Raw genomic sequence first — 18,291 nt, forward strand, 5'->3', positions numbered from 1 at the left:
TGTTAATTCAGATCTCAGCTCTTCCATTTTCTCAGTCTACCTAATAGTCCTATAATGTGATAGATGTAAAGAGTGACTCCACTTTTGTTTAAAAATAGCAATGTCGCCTGGGTGATCAATGTGCATTGCAAGGACTTTAAAAAACTTTGTTGCAGATTCCTACCTTTTTCTGTTCTAAAGTAGAAGCTGTTTGTTGTCTGCAAAGTGAATCTGAATGGGAGTGACTTTCCCATTATTACACAGCTGATGCACTTGCAGTGTTCCAATAAGGAAAATGTAGGGTCTGCATCCAGGGCTGGATTAGGAGCATCATGGGTCTGGTGCTGAGGATTTGGTGGACCTTAAGGGCACCTTAAGGTGAAAGGGCGCAGTTATGCAGGCAAAAACCTTGCATTAGATTTGCCAGGCTTTCATATGGGCCGTGCATCAGCATGCGCCCTGAGGTCAAAAGACGTACTTGTGTAGGCCCAATGCTACAAAGCCCCAAGCTTCCGCAAAAGCCCTACATCAGCATGTACCAGGCTACCATTAGGACTGCGCCTGGCACCTGCTATTAATCCTATCACCCAGCCCAGGTGGTGCTTGCAAAATGCAGGGCCTGTCATGGCAGGGCTGCTGTTAGAAATAATGGGACTCCCCTACAGTCTACCTGAAAGGCCCTCCCAAAAAATATCAAAACGATACTTTCACTAAAAATACACTAAAATCATTATTAGTGGACACAAACATAACATAACTTACAAAATTCCTGCTAAATCTAAAAGATAACACTGTACTGAGTTAATAAGTAAAGTTCTGTGCGTAAGTGAGGTCTTAGGGCTCATTCATAGCTGCTGTGGACTGTACAGTGTGAATTGGTGTGTTTTTGTTTTTGTTTTGTTTTGGGTTTTTTTCTTTTTAAATGTGCTGTGTGCAGGCAGCCTATGTTATGCTATGGGGATGTAGCAGCTGGTCCTAATTGGACAGGCATGTGGGTGCAGGTGTACGGCCCCAAACACAGACAGTGTGTATTCAGGGCCACTCATCCACACCTGAACACTTTTCAAATTAGGACTGCATCCTTATAGAGTGACAGGCAGATCCAGCTGCACAAACTGGTCATTCACACTGTATGAGCCCGTGTGAATTTTTACAATTTTTAAAAATGATTTTTCAAATTTTGTTATAAGTTATTTTTTATAATTTTCTAAACAGACCCCTGACATCTCACCTTTGTGATAGAGAAAGGAATTTAGGACATATATTCTTCAGTTTCTTTCTCTGCAGCCTTATGTAGGCCATAGATGGGTCGAAAATCGGCCGATTTTTCGGCCGAAAATAAAATCGGCCGATTTTCGGATCGTTAGTGGGCGATTTGGTCGGCCGATTTTCGGTATTTTGGCCGTTTTTTTTTTCCGGTAAAGTTGGAAAAAAATCGGCCGATTTTGCCGATCGGCCGATTTTCGCGGCAATTAGTGGGCGAATCGGCCGATTTTTTACCGATAAAAAAACTGCGCATGAGCAGTGACCTGCAAAAGGAAGACAAAAAGAAGAAAAAGAAGAAGAGGAAGAGGATGAAGAAGAGGATGAAGAAGAGGAAGAAGAAGAGGATGAAGAAGAAGAGGATGAGGATGAAGAAGAAGAGGATGAGGATGAAGAAGAAGAGGATGAGGATGAAGAAGAAGAAGAAGAAGAGGATGAGGATGAAGAAGAAGAGGATGAAGAAGAAGAGGATGAGGATGATGATGATGAAGAAGAGGATGAGGATGAAGAAGAGGATGAGGATGATGAAGAAGAAGAAGAAGAAGAAGAATAGGAGGAGGATGAGGATGATGATGAAGAAGAAGAGGATGAGGATGATGAAGAGGAAGAAGAAGAAGAGGATGAGGATGAGCAAGAAGAAGATGAGGATGAAGAAGAAGAAGAAGATGAAGAAGAAGAAGAGGATGAGGATGAAGAAGAGGATGAGGATGAAGAAGAAGAAGAAGAAGAGGATGATGATGAAGAAGAAGAGGATGATGATGATGAAGAAGATGAGGATGAAGAAGAGGATGAGGATGAAAAAGAAGAAGAAGAGGATGAAGAAGAAGAGGATGAGGATGAAGAAGAAGAAGATGAGGATGAAGAAGAGGATGAGGATGAAGAAGAGGATGAGGATGAAGAAGAAGAAGAGGATGAGGATGAAGAAGAAGAAGAAGAAGAAGAAGAAGAAGTAGGATGAAAATAAGAATAATTCCAGTCCAGCAAAAAGTGTCTCTGCAGAGAGCTCCGCTATTTCTGACAGTTCTCTGACAGTTCCTTGACATTTACAGCGGTTGAAACATTGTATCTATTTGTTTCCGAATAAAAACATCTGTATCCTAAATGGAAATAAATAGATACAATGTTTCAACCGCTGTAAATGTCAAGGAACTGTCAGAAATAGCAGAGCTCTCTTCAGGGACACTTTTTGCTGGCTGTAGAAGGGATGAAAATCGGCCGATTTTTTTTACCATTGATGGCAACGTCGGCCGCTTGAACGACCGAATTTTCGTTTTTTAAAAGAAAAATCTGCCGTTTTTCTCCCCATCTATGGCCTGCATTAGCTGCACTGCTGGTGAATGAGCACAAGACATAGCTTAGTATGCTTCAGTTATGAATGAACACAGTGAGTGAGTGATCACTCACTGTGTTCATTCACTAAAGGAAGGGGCCGGTAAATAACACATTTACCGATTTACCGGCCCATTCTCCTGCTCTCTCTCCTAAACATCCCCCTGTGTACCTGCAGCAGCCAGCAGAAGAGGAAAGCCAGAAGCGGTGCACAGGGGGATTCACACAGCAGCCTGCAGGGGAAATCATAAATGGGCAGGACAGGGAGGGGAATTGGTACCAAGGGGGGGGGGGGGTAACTACAGGAAGGATGCCCTGTGTGCCTCTCCCTCCAGCAACTGAAAGCTGGAGGAAGGGAGAGAGGAGAAACTTGCTTTCAGCTGCTGCAGAGCCACACAGGGTATCGTTCCTATAATTCTAAAGTGCAAAAAAACTGTTGATCTTGCCAGAAATTCAGAGCTCTCCTGTGTTCTTTGCTCTCTTCCTTTGTTGTCGTAAAAAATCTATTTTACCCTCATTGTTCTTATCTTGGACTACAAGTCAATTAGTACTTATGCTGTGGATAAGAAGACAGTGGATGTGGGTGAGTAGTGTAGCAATTAATGGGCCTGGCAGCACTCATCCACAAAAATGCTGTGTGCTTTAGCTCACAATTGGAGCTAGATGTCTTTCTGGCAAATCAGCAGGTATTTGTTAAAATAAATAAAACATTGGCAAATCTGCATGTTTTGCAGAGATTTGTTGCATGTATTTTTTTGCCTTGACATATGCTTTAATATTGTCCTATTTCAATTGATGTCAGCAGGTGACATGAAAGCAATGTATTTACACTAGGGTAAGAAGGGTTACAAAATAAATGTCAGACATTACTGGTACCAAGGAAGGAACACTCCATTTATATCAATAAAATATTTGTTTATATTACAATATTAAAAGATCAAAACTAACAAAAATTTATAAAAAAAATTCCAAAGTCATCACAAAATGTTATGGATCATCTCTTCAATTCATATAATTCTCAATTTCCAGTAATCCAAAAGAGGTCAATGCGTTTTGCTTATCTGCTTCCTTAGGACTCTCAATTGGAATGTACAGGAGTATGACCTGACTATCAAAAACATACATTTTATAGTCAGGTCATACTGCTGTAAATTCCAATCAAGAGTCCTGAGGAAGCAGATATGCAAAACACATTGACCTCTTTGGATTACTGAAAATAAAGAATTATATGATTTGAAGAAATGATCCATAAAATTATGTGATGACTTTGGAATGTTTTTAATGATTTTTGTTAGTTTTGATCTTTTAATATTGTAATAAAAACAAATATTTTTGTTGGTATAAATGATGTTTTCCTTGGTATCAGTAAAGTCCGACTTTTATTTTGTAATCCTTTTTGTATGAATATTGGGATGTTAGTACAAAGAAGAGGCAGCGATACTATACTATAGATTACGGTAAGAAGGGCTTGTGTCCTCCATCAACTGCTCTAATTGTTCTGTCTCCATTTGTACAAGTAGACAAAGGGACAGGAAATCCAGGTTTTGGGTGAACTCAAACTACTCTAAAGCCATAAAAAGTGAATTAGTGCCAATTTAAAATTAATTTATATTCTTAAAAAAACGTATTCAATTTTTAAGGTAATCCATGTACAAACTCAAACACTAATCAGTACTGTTCCAACCCATAATGGAAGTGTGACCTAGATCTTTGCTGGCAGACTTGTTTTTCTCAGGAATAGATGAAAATGTTGAAAGAACAGGAAAAGTATTATTTATCTTATGTAATTATGGCAACCGTTTAATTTTCCAGTTAACAATTGAGTTTCTTGACCTGTGCCACAGTATGTAGCTATACCAGTTTGTTAATTAGAGTAATAAGAGCTATGATGATGTGCGTTGCGCTGCCCCTCAAAGGTGATGCTGAGAATGTGCCCAGGTATCCCTTATTAGTACGAAGGCTGGCTGCCACAATCACAGTTCCAGCACACTGACAAAACAGGCTCAGTATAGGGCAGGGGTCTCCAAACTATGGCCCTCCAGCAGTTGAAGAACTACAAGTCCCATCATGCCTCTGCCTCTGGGAGTCTTGCCTGTGGCTGCCAGAGTCTTACAAGGCCTCATGGGACTTGCAGTTCCTCAACACCTGGAGGGCCATAGTTTGGAGACCCCTGGTCTAGGGGATGTCTTTTTGTGTATTTTATTTGCAGAATCGTGAACAGGAGGGTATTTACGGGTTCAGTATACAAAACGTTAGCAGAAACAGGAGGACAAACATATTACAAAATCTTCTTGAAACAGCCTTGGCTGGAGGTAATAGGGAACAGCCAGTAATTCTAGTTCTCTGTAAGAGCAGAGGCAGTCCATCCAAAAACTTCTGGCACTCAAATCCTTTTAACCACTCTTGGCACTCCTAAACCATGTCTTGCTCACATTGTCTAGGACAGCTGTCTGACTCCCAGCTTCGACACAACACTCTTCAGTGAGGGAGACAAAGAACCTTCTTCAGACTGGACTCCAAGATGGTGCCCTCCAGCAAAAATTATTTTAGCATATCTTCTCCAGGTCCTCAGCCCAGCACCTGCTGAGGTCCACACAACAACTCACAGGTAGCATCCCAGGGGCCACAGGGGGCGCAGTTCCAGGACATAAATACTATGAACAGAACTCCCAAAAATGTATCACTTCTTCAGCCACCTTCCGGGCAACCCCTCCCCAGGGACTGGTTGGGTTCTGATAAATATTCATAAATCAGTAGTTGCCACCCTCCCCATTCTATGTTCTGAAAGCTTCTTCCAGAGCAGAAAGAAATAGTCATCCACTGACCTTAGGAAAACCTGACCAGACCAAAAGAAAAAACAGATCACTGAGTACAGTGAAGCCAAAAAATGAAATTTAGCCTGACTAGGCCAGAGTGCTACATCAAACCCTCTTAAAAGCTGGCCCTCTCCTCGTGGGCCAGGAAAACCGCCAAAACATTCTTGAGCCCAAGAGCGGAGTATCCTGTTACAATAGATGAGTAAGGTACACAGGGTAAACAGTAACTATAGTTAATACAGCAATATATGTGGCATTCCACATACATTTTTAAATTGTAATTGTACAGTAGTAATATCAGTGATTAAGATATAACCTCTGTGCCTTGGATACACCTAAACACAATGTCCCTATATAACAGTGATTGCTGCAGTTAATAATATGTGCAAATGTGCCACACAAAGAATAAAGAATACTTTAACTGCGCATATCACCAAAGATATTAAACTATATAGTATACTGTATATCTGCTAGTGCATTAACCTTATTCTGTGCACAGCATATATATATACAATGCATCAATCCTTGTGCTATATACACCATATAAAAAGCAATGAGGACATTCAATCCCAGAAAACATTAGTTCATAATGTCCCAATTAGTGTAAAAAATGCTTATGCTCCAAATAACTGAAGTATTCCACTTGACAGAGCTCTTGTGCCCCACATGAACTCAAACTAACCCTGTATAAATGACCAACTATCTCTAGTGTGGTCAACCACGCTTGTGGGGCAGCCCCTTCAATTGATATGAATATTCTTCCACTACGAAGAACTTTCAGTGCTGTACTGTAATGGCAGGCAGGTTTGCTCAAAGAAGAAGAGAGAATCCCATCATGTAAAACCGCACTGTTAAGTGGAATACTTAAATTATTTGGAGCAGGAGCCCTTTTTCCACTAATTGGGACATTATGAACTAATGTTTTTTGGGATTGAATGTCCTCACTAGTTTTTATATGGTGTATATAGCACAAGGATTTATACATTGTATATACAGTATATGATGTGCACAGAATAAAGTTAATGCACTAGCAGATATATTACTATATAGTTTCATATTTTTGGTGATGTGCGCAGTTATAGTTATATTTATTAGGCGATCAGTCCCCATGTGACAGGTACTCTTACAGAGTAACATATTATAAACAGCCTATCTGAGGTAGAGCCTTACCACTAACTAAACATTAATAGCCAATTAATCGATACACAAATTAGTGCAATAAATTTCCCTTGAATACAGATCTCTTGCTGTTGTTCCCTCTGCAAATGCAACAAATGAAACAGACAAAATACACATCATAATCTTAGATTTAGAGCATAATCACTGCAAAGATGATCCTCCAATACATAATTGGTGCTGGACCATTACATAGCTCTAAGGTATAATGTTTCAAGTCCATGTACAAATTCCTATAAGGGCTGTGCCACAACCTAGTGACACAGAAAAGTATTACAATAACCACAACTCAATATATTTGTGAGATTTTAAAGCTAAAGTGCAACTCAGCTTGACCACAGATAGTCTCTGCTACATGGAAAGAGAAAGAGAAGGTATTTTATCTCCTTTTATTTATTTATTTTTACTGGTTATATACTCTGTATACCAAAGTCCTGTAGGCCTTAACTTGTGTGCACCACCTTAAAGTATTGTGTTGACTTTGTAGCACCAAAGTCCAACAGGCTACAATCTTCTTAGCCACAATGTTGTGACTAGGCTCCTTTCTTGAAGAAAAAACAAACATGAGCAATGCGAGCATATCATGGGCCGTAATTTCCAAGTTGCCCCCTGCTTTAGGCAACAGTTGAGAGTTCAGTTCTTGAACTTGAATTTTCATAATGGCCAGCAAACTGTATTAATAGCCTGTTAAAGCATGAACAACAGAAGGATGGACGAAAAAAAAAGAAGAGAAAATTCGGGTCAGGGGCCTGCACCATCTTCCCGTCAGGGCCCAAGATGTGTTTTGTCATTCCTGATCCCTGCATCCAGCCTCTTTACCAACAACTTTGTCCATGTAGATTAACCTCTCCAACCTCCAACTGTCTGTGAGATTTAGGGACTTCTGCCAGGATACAGGGGAGTTCTGATTTCCTCTGGGTTTGGGGCACTGAGGTATTCTTATACTTCCTGATCACACCAAACCCTGCCAACATGTCTCAATCTTCTCCATAAGCTCTCTGGGAATGTAAGGGTATTCATACCCATACTCCAAAGCCACTTGTTTCTGAACAACTCTCTGTAGCATTGAGAACTGGAGTAGTCCTCCACATTCACTTTTCTCTGGAGGAACACAAGGAGTTGCAGCCTTTCTGATTAGTTCTCTGTGCACTTCACTCTTGGCCAGCACTTTAGCAAAGGTGCATGGTGGGACAAATTAACTTTTGCCAACCTGAGCTCACTAGGTCTTGTCTAGTCACAGTCTCCTAGCAATTTTCAAAAGTAGTGTGCTCTTTCCCTAGCTGCTTCACGGTCTACTTCTGGGGTACCCACTGCCTTCTGCCGCTCTCCTCTGTCCCCTCAGGACCAATCATAGTGAGATCCCTTTTGAAATGTTCCACTTTTCATTGTCCCCTTCTGACTGCTCTGTATCAAATTTTGGCAACCCCGGGTCAATCCTGGGGGTAATGGCACTGCAGAAACAGTTTAAGGGCAAGCATTTATAAACCTATTACAAGACAATTTTATGGTAGAGTTCATAGAGGCCTTGACTAGGAATGATTCTCTGCTGGACCTGGTAATCTCAAACCATGCAGAGGTTATTACTAATATTAATATATAGGAACATCTGGGAAGCAATGACCATAACATGATTTCATTTAATGTTAACTGAAAACAACATGCACATACTGGAAAGATAAAAACACTCAACTTTAAGAGAGCAAATTTTCCAAGGATGAGGGTTGCTCTTCTAGACTTAGACTGAGAGGGAATATTGGAATCAATGACCACAGAACATAATTGAGAATGCTTCAAAAAAACCATATGTGAACACACTGCAAAAAATATTCCCATTGGCAGTCAGTTTAAAAGGCTAAAAATAAAACCTATGTGGCTCACAGCAAAAGTTAAAAAAGCTATTAATAATAGGAATAGAGCTTGTACAAATCAGGAGCGGACTGACGGGGTCAGTAGGGGGCCCATGAGATGCCCCTGGTACCTTTTTCATAGCCTTTTTTGAGCTTGGGCAAGAACACAGGGGCCCCATGATCCTCTATTGCCTGGGGGCCCCATGAGTTGTCAGTCCGCCCCTGGTACAAATATAACAATGAAGGGACACTATCATCATTTAATTGTTAAAAGGAATTTAACAGAATATGTAAGAAGGAAATCAGCGCCGCAAACATTCAAAACGAGCTACAGATTGCAAAAGATAGTAGGACAAACCCCCAAACATTCTTCAAATATATTAATAGTAAAAAGGTCAGGTCTGAGCATGTAGGCTCTTTACAAAATAATCTAGAGTGGGTGACTGGGGACAAAGAGACGGCAAATGTATTAAATACTTTCTTTAGCTCTGTGTATACAAAGGAGCATGATGGAGCTCATGTCCATAATGGGCATGACATTGACACAGCTGCAAATGATCCACAATGGCTCAAAAGTGATATGGTCCAGATATATTTAGACAGAACAAAAGTGAATGAAGCACCTGGACCAGATGGCACCCGGGTCCTTAACTAGTTGCCGACCGCAGATAGCCGAATGACGGCTGCACTGCGGCCAGCCAGTTCTGGGTGGACGTCATATGACGTCCCCCCAGAACGCGCTCTCCTGCGCGCCCCAGGGGGCGCGCACCCGGCGATCTCCGTGATCGCTGTGTCCTACGGACACAGCTGATCACGAGATGTGGTAAAAGGCCAATCATACCGGCCTTTTACCACGTGATCAGCGGTGTCCAATGACATGCTGATCACAGGGAAATGCAAGTGCCGGTTCTCGGCTGCACTTTCCTCACGCTGTCAGATCGTGAGGAAAGTACTGCCGAGAACCGGCAGTTGTCAGAGCGAGGATCGGCACCGATCAGCAGGGCACTGATGATCAGTGCCCTGATGATCGGTGCCCAGCAGTGCCACCCACAAGTTCCGCCCACCTGTGCCCTGCAGTGCGCCCACTAGCTCCGCCCACCTGTGCCCAGCAGTGCACCCACCTGTGCCCAGCAGTGCACCCACCTGTGCCACTCTGCAGTGTCACACACCTGTGCCCAGAAGTGCCACCTACCTGTGCCTAGCAGTGCCACCCACCTGTGCCCACCCACCTGTGCCCACCAGTGCCACCCACCTGTGCCCACCAGTGCCACCCACCTGTGCCCACCCACCAGTGCCACCCACCAGTGCAGCCCAGCAGTGCTGCCAGTCAGTGCCCAGCGGTTGTGCCAGTCAGTGCCACCAGTCAGTGCCCAGAAGTGATGCCAGTCAGTGCCGTCTATCAGTACCCATCATCAGTGTCACCTATCAGTGCCGCATATTAGTGCCGCCTATCCGTGACACCTCATTAGTGCTGCCTATCAGTGCCGCCTATCCGTGCCACCTCATTAGTACTGCCTATCAGTGCCCTTTATTGCTGCCTATCAGTGCCCATCAGTGCCGCCTATCAGTGCCCATCAGTGCTGCCTCATCAACGCACATCAGTGAAGGAGAAAAATTACCTGTTTGAAAAATTTTATAATAGAAACAAAGAAACTTTTTTATTTTTTTCAAATTTTTTGCACTTTTTTAATTTATAGCGCAAAAAGTAAAGCGCCCAGTGGCGATTAAATACCACCAAAAGAAAGCTCTATTTGTGAGAAAAAATGATCAAAATTTCATATGGGTACAATGTTGCATGACCGCGCAATTGTCAATCAAAGTGCGGCAGCGCTGAAAGCTGAAAATTGGCCTGGTAAATAAGGGGGTATAAGTGCCTGGTAGGCAAGTGGTTAAAGAATTGAGCTCTGTAATTTCAAAGCCTTTTTTTTTATTTTTAAGGACTCTTTAATGACTGGCATAGTACCACTGGATTGGCGTAAGGCCAATGTGGTATCTATATTTAAAAAGCGGCCAAAGTCTTTGCCAAGTAACTATATAAATATATAGTAAATTTATAAAAAATTTTGAAAACCATTTATTATTTTTCTTTCACTTCACAATTATGTGCCAATTTGTGTTGGTCTATCACATAAAATCCCAATAACATATATTTACGTTTTTGCTTGTAATATGACAAAATGTGGAAAATTTCAAGGGGTATGAATACTTTTTCAAGGCACTGTATATTGCTACAAGGCAACGTACCGTAAATGGAAATACATCAGTATCAGAGAGCAGGTAGAGAAACTGCATGCAGGAAACTGACCTAAGACTAGGTGATAGCCTAGTAATTTAGTCTAATTCACTGCGATAATAAGGCAATAACAACATTCACAATAAACAATATAAAGAGCAAGCAGGTTTAACAGTGAATAAGATCAACAGTAATAAAGAAAATTCACAGTAGCTCCTCTTCATTCAACAGTCAATAGGTGTCTCAGATTTTCCTATGAATTTAGATTTTGTATATCCTTAGAGGGGTACTCTTGGGGGGCAGTTGTTGAGGATCTTGACCTGTAAACTTCAGCCTACTAAATAGTGGGGCCTAGTCTGTAGGATGGTGCACTTAATTACCATCTACTTGGCTCTGCATACAATGGTTAAGGCTCCTAGTATACATTAGTCTCCTGTCTTGATCTGTAAGCAGTGGTAATAATCACACACAGCAGTGGCTCACCAGTCCTGGCAATAAAGTGAACCTTGTTCTGAACACTTGTCTGCCTGCCTGCCTGCCATCCCTCTGACTCTGCTTTAAGAGCACTCCAGTCCTCAGTAATCCATTCCTTTAGTTCTCAGGAGCTCAGTCCCACACTCTGGTCCTCAGGCTATCAGTGGAGTTTATACACACACACTCAGAGGCACAGGGGTGTGCACCACTCCTGTTCACAGTAGAAAGTGACCTATCTCTCCCTCAGAAACCCAGGAAACTCACTCATCTCTGCTCCTCTGACAGGGTGTTTTTGGGCCTTGTAGTTCACAGCCTCATCCTCTCTCTAATGACAAAGTCTCGCTGGAGATACTCCATTTCCCACGGTTCACTGTGGCTGCATCATCCAGTCCTTAATCCTTGTGGGTATTGCTGATGCTGTGGAGCCAGGAAGGGGGGGGGGGAATTGGCAGAGGATTATACAGAGACATTCTAACAAAAGCACAAAAGCCCAAGCGCTTGGCTACATGTGTGAAGGTCAGCAATCCACGGTAACCATCAGAATTAATTTTGATGAAATCTGATGAATTCTGCTTTATCGTCATGGACATTTTGTCCTTTGCTCTTTGCTTTATTAAATAAGCCTGCAAATATACATCAGGTAAATGAAGCATACAAGTGTATAATCATCAGATGTGCTAGTAGAGCCATTGTTCTGTTCTATGAGCAGTATATTGTTTTAGTGGTTATCAGGGTAGAGTGCTGGAATCCAGGGCTTGCTTTTTACCAGAAATTCAACCTGCATGGTGTTCATATGTTCTCTCCATGTCTATGTGGGTTTCTTTCTGGTACCCTTGTTTCCTCTCACATTCAAAACATGCTGGTAAGATAATTGCCTTGGAATTTTTCACCCATCAACATTCAAAAAGAAAAGCACAAGAGTGGTCTATATAAAAAAAATGTTTAGCAGTTTAAAATACTGTATATTAAGTTTAAAACAATGTGTAAAACTAAATGTGACCCTAAACCATTTTCTCCTGAGAAAAACTAGTGTATATTTGTGATCTACTGTACTGATGTATTTACTGTGTTTTCCCCCATTTCGGGATTTACAAGAATGTGCCATAAAATGTTTTCATGTTGTTTTAATAAACGTAATACAGAGAGTTGTATGTTTTCATGTTTTTCAGAAGCCTCCAACATCCAAACATTCTGCAATGCCTGGGACTGTGCACAGAGACCATCCCTTTTCTCCTTATCATGGAGTTCTGTCAGCTGGTAAGCCCAAAGCATACACTCATTCTAAATGGTTGGAGAATCGTTGCCCTTTTGGGAGTTCAACTGTGATTGCATTTTACATGTGAACTGTGATGTAATTATTAATACATTGGCCCTAACTACTCTCCCTCAACCTCTTTATGCCATTAATAGCTCCCACTACAGATGAGATCAGTAGGTTACCTGAACCATAGAGCCAGGATCTTCAGTGGTTTGGGTGGTGATGTAGGGAGATGCTAAGCCCTGCACATGCAGTGCCTTTTCTTCATGGGCAATAATGAAGAAGCCACCCCCTTACAGGCTTGCAAGTACATGGCTTCTCCATTAGCATCTACAGAGAAAAGGGGACATGCTGTAGTCCAGAAGACTCATAGATACTACGTCTGTAATGGGGGCTCTTAAGAGTATGGAGGGCAACTAGGGTCCATATTTCTTGAACCGGAGAAGAAAATAAAACCACTAAACCTAGTTAATAGCTGGTAGCCAGCAGCATAAACTGTCTTCCTGTTCTTGCTAGAATTTGTCCCACCTTTGCTACCTAAAGTCTACTGTGGTTTATCTACTCCTACATAACAGAGATTAGGCACTAACCATCTCTCCCTAATCAAGTGATAGGTATGTTCTGATTTATGTCATCAGCTGTCTGCTACTGCTTTTGCAATTTAACTTTCACAAGAGAGTTTTATGAAAATAAAAAAAGCTTGATTCTATAGTTTATGGTTTAATTGGTAACCATCAATATATATTTTATTTAACAACAGTGCACATATATTTAAACACTGTTTTCTAAACATTGCATTCATTATTCTTATCCTCAGTCATTATACTCATGATTTCTTATGTTATTCCCCTTTGACCAACATCTGCCCCACTCCAGCCACAGTATTTCTATTTTTTCACAGAAGCTAGCTGGGCCATGCATTTGAATATGCAGATAGAACATGGAATCTAAGGGCATTTGGTCTTCACTAGAGCTTTAGATGGTAGAGATGGGCCTGGGACACTAATGGTACTGGTTTATTTTGCGGCAGACTGACACCAGGTCATATTCCTCAGGATTGCCTCACCAAGAGGGTGGCTAAAATGGAAAGCTTATGGTGCCAAGACTGTTCAGAGGGCTGCAGAAGAGAAAACAGCCAGGTCCAGGCAGGCGTGGAGGAAGGAGAAAGGCAAAAGAGTAGTTCAAGCAGGTATATACAGGCAGCAAGCAATAATGTAGTGAGGTCCCAGCAGAGGTCTCGGCAGGCAGCAAGAAAAACAGCAGTTAGGTCAATCCAGGCTGACAACAAGCAGGCAACTTTGTGCTAATATGGACTCATATCAAAGTTCCAGTGCCTCTTGGATGCCCTTTTTTCATTGGAGTCAACAAACAGCCAACTGGCACGTAAGTATTATGGATCTTTAGCTCTCAGGTGGCTAACAATAAAACACAAGGACAGCCACTTTAACGTCTAGAGCTTAAATAACCTACTGGTCAGAGACCACACACAACATCGTTATTAGGAACACTGCAAGTGGCAGGGATTTAGCAAGAACCAATGGAAGTCCTGACTGGGATTATGTGAATGGAAGCTCTGGTAGAGATTCTGAAAGACCTGGCAGGAATTTTAACAGTAAGGCCACTTTCACATGGGATGGATTCTGTTACGATCAGCAAGAAATCCGCTCACAGGTTCCCTGCTGATAAGAGCAGAGTGGGAGGATGACACATCTGTGTCCGCTCAGTCTCTGCAGAGAAGACACGGAGAGAGCCCGCTCTGCTCTATGGGTGCCTGGGAGTAAACTAACTCTGCTGTCCATTTACACCCTACTATCTCGATACTCCGATCCGATACGCCTATATGGAAGAGGACAGATCTTTTTGTCCATGTCTGCTTGTCCATAGGAATGCATTGACCTTCTGATCAGGTCCGCCTGAAAAGCAGACAGGCAGACCTGATCGGATCGCCCATGTGAAAGAGCCCTAAGAGTTCTAAAAGTCCTGACAAATATTCTGAAAATACTGTTAGGCCTCTTTCATATGAGCCATTGTTCTGCCTCTTGTAAATGCATATTTTTTTATTTTGAAATTCCAACACTCCTAGCACAGAGATCACTCACGTTTGTACATTGCATTTATCTGTGATTCTGTACGTTTACATGCAGCTTTATTTAGCTACGGTAGTAAATTCTTGCCTTTTCTAATGCAACTGTTTACTTATTTTCTTTTGTACTGTGATTAACTGTGTTTATGTACAGATAGCTGCGGTACATCGCTCCTGGACGCTGTCAACTTTACTTTTCCTAAACACAAAAAAAAGAATGTTAGGAAAACATTGCTAAACGCATAGTTGCCAACATTTAAAAAAAATGTTATGGACACTTTTATTCATTGTATGTCTAGAAAGCCAGCGTAGGCTGAGCAAAATGTAAATTATGGGTGGGGTATCAATTGTGGGTGTAGCCTGGAGATAAAAGTATAAATTGGTGTTGCTTAAATTACTAAATATTGGGCATGCCTTAAAGAGGGTGTGGTTAAATAGAGTCTGAGATTTTCTTGGGCTCCCCCATACAATTATGCTCTCCACCCCAACAGCCCAAAAAACAAATAAACACACACACAGACTTATCTTAAAAAACCTTTAATAACATAAACATAAAGAACTGGTCCACACTCACTGATTGGTTGCTAGAGGTTACTGCCGTTAGTACAGGGAAGGGTCAGAGACTGCAGACATGGCACAAGGTCAGAGTACAGTATGCTCTACAAATATTACAGATGCTCCACCATAAATATTACAGTATGCTTCACCATAAATATCACAATATGCTCCACCATAAATATCACAGATGCTCCACCATAACTATTACAGATGCTCCATCATAAATATTACAGTATGCTCCACCATAGATGTCACAGATGCTCTACCATAAATATCACAGTATGCTCATCCATAAATATCACAGGATGCTCCACCATAAATATCACAACATGCTCCATCATAAATATCACAACATGCTCCACCATACTGCATCCCCCTACACACACACAAACTCTGCAACACACACACATACACAAAACTCTTTCTCTCTCTCTCTCTTTCTCTCTCTCACAACTCATCTCTGCTACATTCTGATGTAATTAGTTCCTCTAATCTTTCCACATAGCTGAGCTCCTCCATGCCTCTTATCAGTTTGGTTGCACTTCTCTGTACTTTCTCCACTTCCCCAATGTTCTTTTTATGAATTGGTACCCAAAACTGAACTGCATATTCCAGATGAGGTCTTACTAATGATTTGTAACAGGGTAAAATGATATCTCTCTCTCTCTGGAGTCTATACCTCTTTTAATACAAGAGAGGATTTTGCTCACTTTAGAAACCGCAGCTTGGCATTGCATGCCATTATTAAGCTTGTGATCTACCAGAACTCCCAGATCCTTCTCCACCATTGATTCCCCCAGTTGTACCCCCCGCAGTATGTATGATGCATGCATATTCTTAGCCCCCAAGTGCATAACCTTACATTTATCAACATTAAACCTCATTTGCCACATAGTTGCCCAATTACACAGTGCATTGAGGTCGGCTTGTAAGTTGAAGACATCCTGTAAGGACGTTATTCCACTGCACAGCTTGGTGTCATCTGCAAAGACTGAAATGAGATTTATAATCCCAGACCCTATATCAATTATAAATGTATTAAAATGTAAGGGTCCCAACACTGAACCTTGTGGTACACCACTGACAACCCTAGACCATTCAGGGTATGAATCGTTAACCACTACTCTCTGAATATGATCTTTTAGCCAGTTTTCTATCCATTTACATACAGATTTTTCCAAGCCTGTAGACTTTACCTTACACATTAGCCATGTGTGAGAAACTGTGTCAAACGCTTTTTCAAAATCCAAGTACACCACATCCACCGCCACCCCTCTGTCCAAGGGTTTGCTCACCTCCTCATAAAAAGAAATCAGATTTGTTTGAAAACTTCTGTCTTTCATGAATCCATGCTGTCTGTTGCTTAAAATATTTTTTTTCCAGCAAGTACTCATCTATGTGGACTTTTATTAAACTCTCCAGTATCTTCCCAACTATAGACGTTAAACTAACAGGTCTATAATTACTTGGTAAAGGTTTGATCACTTTTTAACAATAGGCACCGTATTGGTCTTACACCAATCCAGTGGTACTATGCCAGTCATTAAAGAGTGTTTTTCAGTGCATTTTTTGTGAGTTGCCAGTTCAATTTTGGAATAATGTTTTCATTTATTTTTATTAGGTTGCATTGAAACATGTTTGCATGCTTTCATTGGCGCTTGCCCTGTGTTTACGGTGAGGAAAAATGTAGCGTGCTGTACTTTTTTTTAACGCACATGAAAGCACTGCAGTGATGTAAAGTAGGCACATTTGAATGGATTCTTGCATATGCATTTTTACTGCATTTAAAATGCACCTGGCTGCATCTGGTGTAAACGAGCCCTAGAGTGTAATTGGTAGGTTTGCAAATACACTGCTCAAAAAAATTAAAGAAACACTTTTTAATTAGAGTATAGCATCAAGTCAATTAAACTCCCATGATATTGATCTGGTCAGTTAAGTAGCAGAGGGGGTTGTTAATCAGTTTCAGCTGCTTTGGTGTTAATGAAATTAACAACAGATGCACTAAATGGACAACAATGAGACGACCCCCAAAACAGGAATGTTTTACAGGTGGAGGCCACTGACATTTTTTTCCCTACTCATCTTTTCTGTTTTTCACTACTTTTGCATTTGGTTAGAGTCTGTGTCACTACTGGTAGAATGAGGCGATACCTGGACCCTACAGAGGTTGCACGGGCAGTCCAACTCCTCCAAGATGGCACATCAATACCTGCCATTGCCAGAAGGTTTACTGTGTCTCCCAACACAGTCTCAAGAGCATGGAGGAGAGTCCAGGAGACAGACAGTTACTCTAGGAGAGCTGGACAGGGCCGTAGAAGGTCCTTAACCCATCAGCAGGACCGGTATCTACTCCTTTGTGCAAGGAGGAACAGGATAAGCACTGCCAGAGCCCTACAAAATGACCTCAAGCAGGCCACTGGTTTGGATGTCTCTGACCAAATAATCAGAAACAAACTTCGTGAGGTTGTCCTAAAGGGGCCCGATGTCCTCTAGTATGCTCACTGCCCAGGACCATAGAGCTTGATTGGCATTTGCCATTGAAAACCAGAATTGGCAGGTCCTCCACTGGCACCCTGTGCTTTTCACAGATGAGAGCAGGTTCACCCTGAGCACATGTGACAGATGTGACAGACCTGGACACTACAGAGGTTGCACAGGTAGTCCAACTCCGCCAGGATGGCACATCAATACGTGCCATTGCCAGAAGGTTTGCTGTGTCTCCCAGCACAGTCTCAAGAGCATGGAGGAGATTTCAGGAGACAGTCAGTTACTCTAGGAGAGATGGACAGGGCCATAGAAGGCGCTTAACTCATCAGCAGGACTGGTATCTGCTCCTTTGTGAACAGAATGAACTCTGCCAGAGCCCTACAAAATGACCTTCAGCAGGCCACTGGTTTGAATATCTCTGACCAAACAGATTTCATGAGGGTGGCCTGAGAGCCCGACATCCTCTACCCTGATCACATGTGACAGACATGAAAAGGTCTGGAGAAGCTGTGGAGAACATTATGTTGCCTGTTGTTCAGCATGACCGTTTTGGTGGTGGGTCATTGATGGTCTGGGGAGGCATATCCATGGAGGGACGCACAGACCTCTGCATGCTAAAAAATGGCACCCTGACTGCCAATAGGTATCGGGATGAAATCCTTGGACCCATTGTCAGACCCTATGCTGGTGCAGTGGGTCTTGGGTTCATCCAGGTGCACGACAATGCTCGGCGAGAGTATGCAGTCAGTTCCTGGAGGATGAATGAATTGATACCATTGAATGGC

The 18,291-nt window shown here is 42.0% G+C and overlaps 1 protein-coding gene across 2 annotated transcripts in view; it reads left to right on the forward strand.

Moving 5' to 3' along the window:
- The window catches only part of LMTK3 (lemur tail kinase 3), a 181,856-nt gene that overhangs the window by 114,516 nt on the left and 49,049 nt on the right, over positions 1-18,291 (forward strand). For both annotated transcript variants that reach the window (XM_089690991.1, XM_089690992.1), the window contains exon 7: positions 12,287-12,374. In XM_089690991.1, the coding sequence (XP_089547117.1) occupies positions 12,287-12,374 (88 nt within the window). The remainder of the gene's footprint in view (positions 1-12,286; positions 12,375-18,291) is intronic.

The sequence above is a fragment of the Staurois parvus genome, unplaced genomic scaffold (assembly GCF_062004578.1).
Source record: "Staurois parvus isolate SC_StPar_1 unplaced genomic scaffold, SC_StPar_1.0 ptg000548l, whole genome shotgun sequence".
Lineage (NCBI taxonomy): Eukaryota > Metazoa > Chordata > Amphibia > Anura > Ranidae > Staurois > Staurois parvus.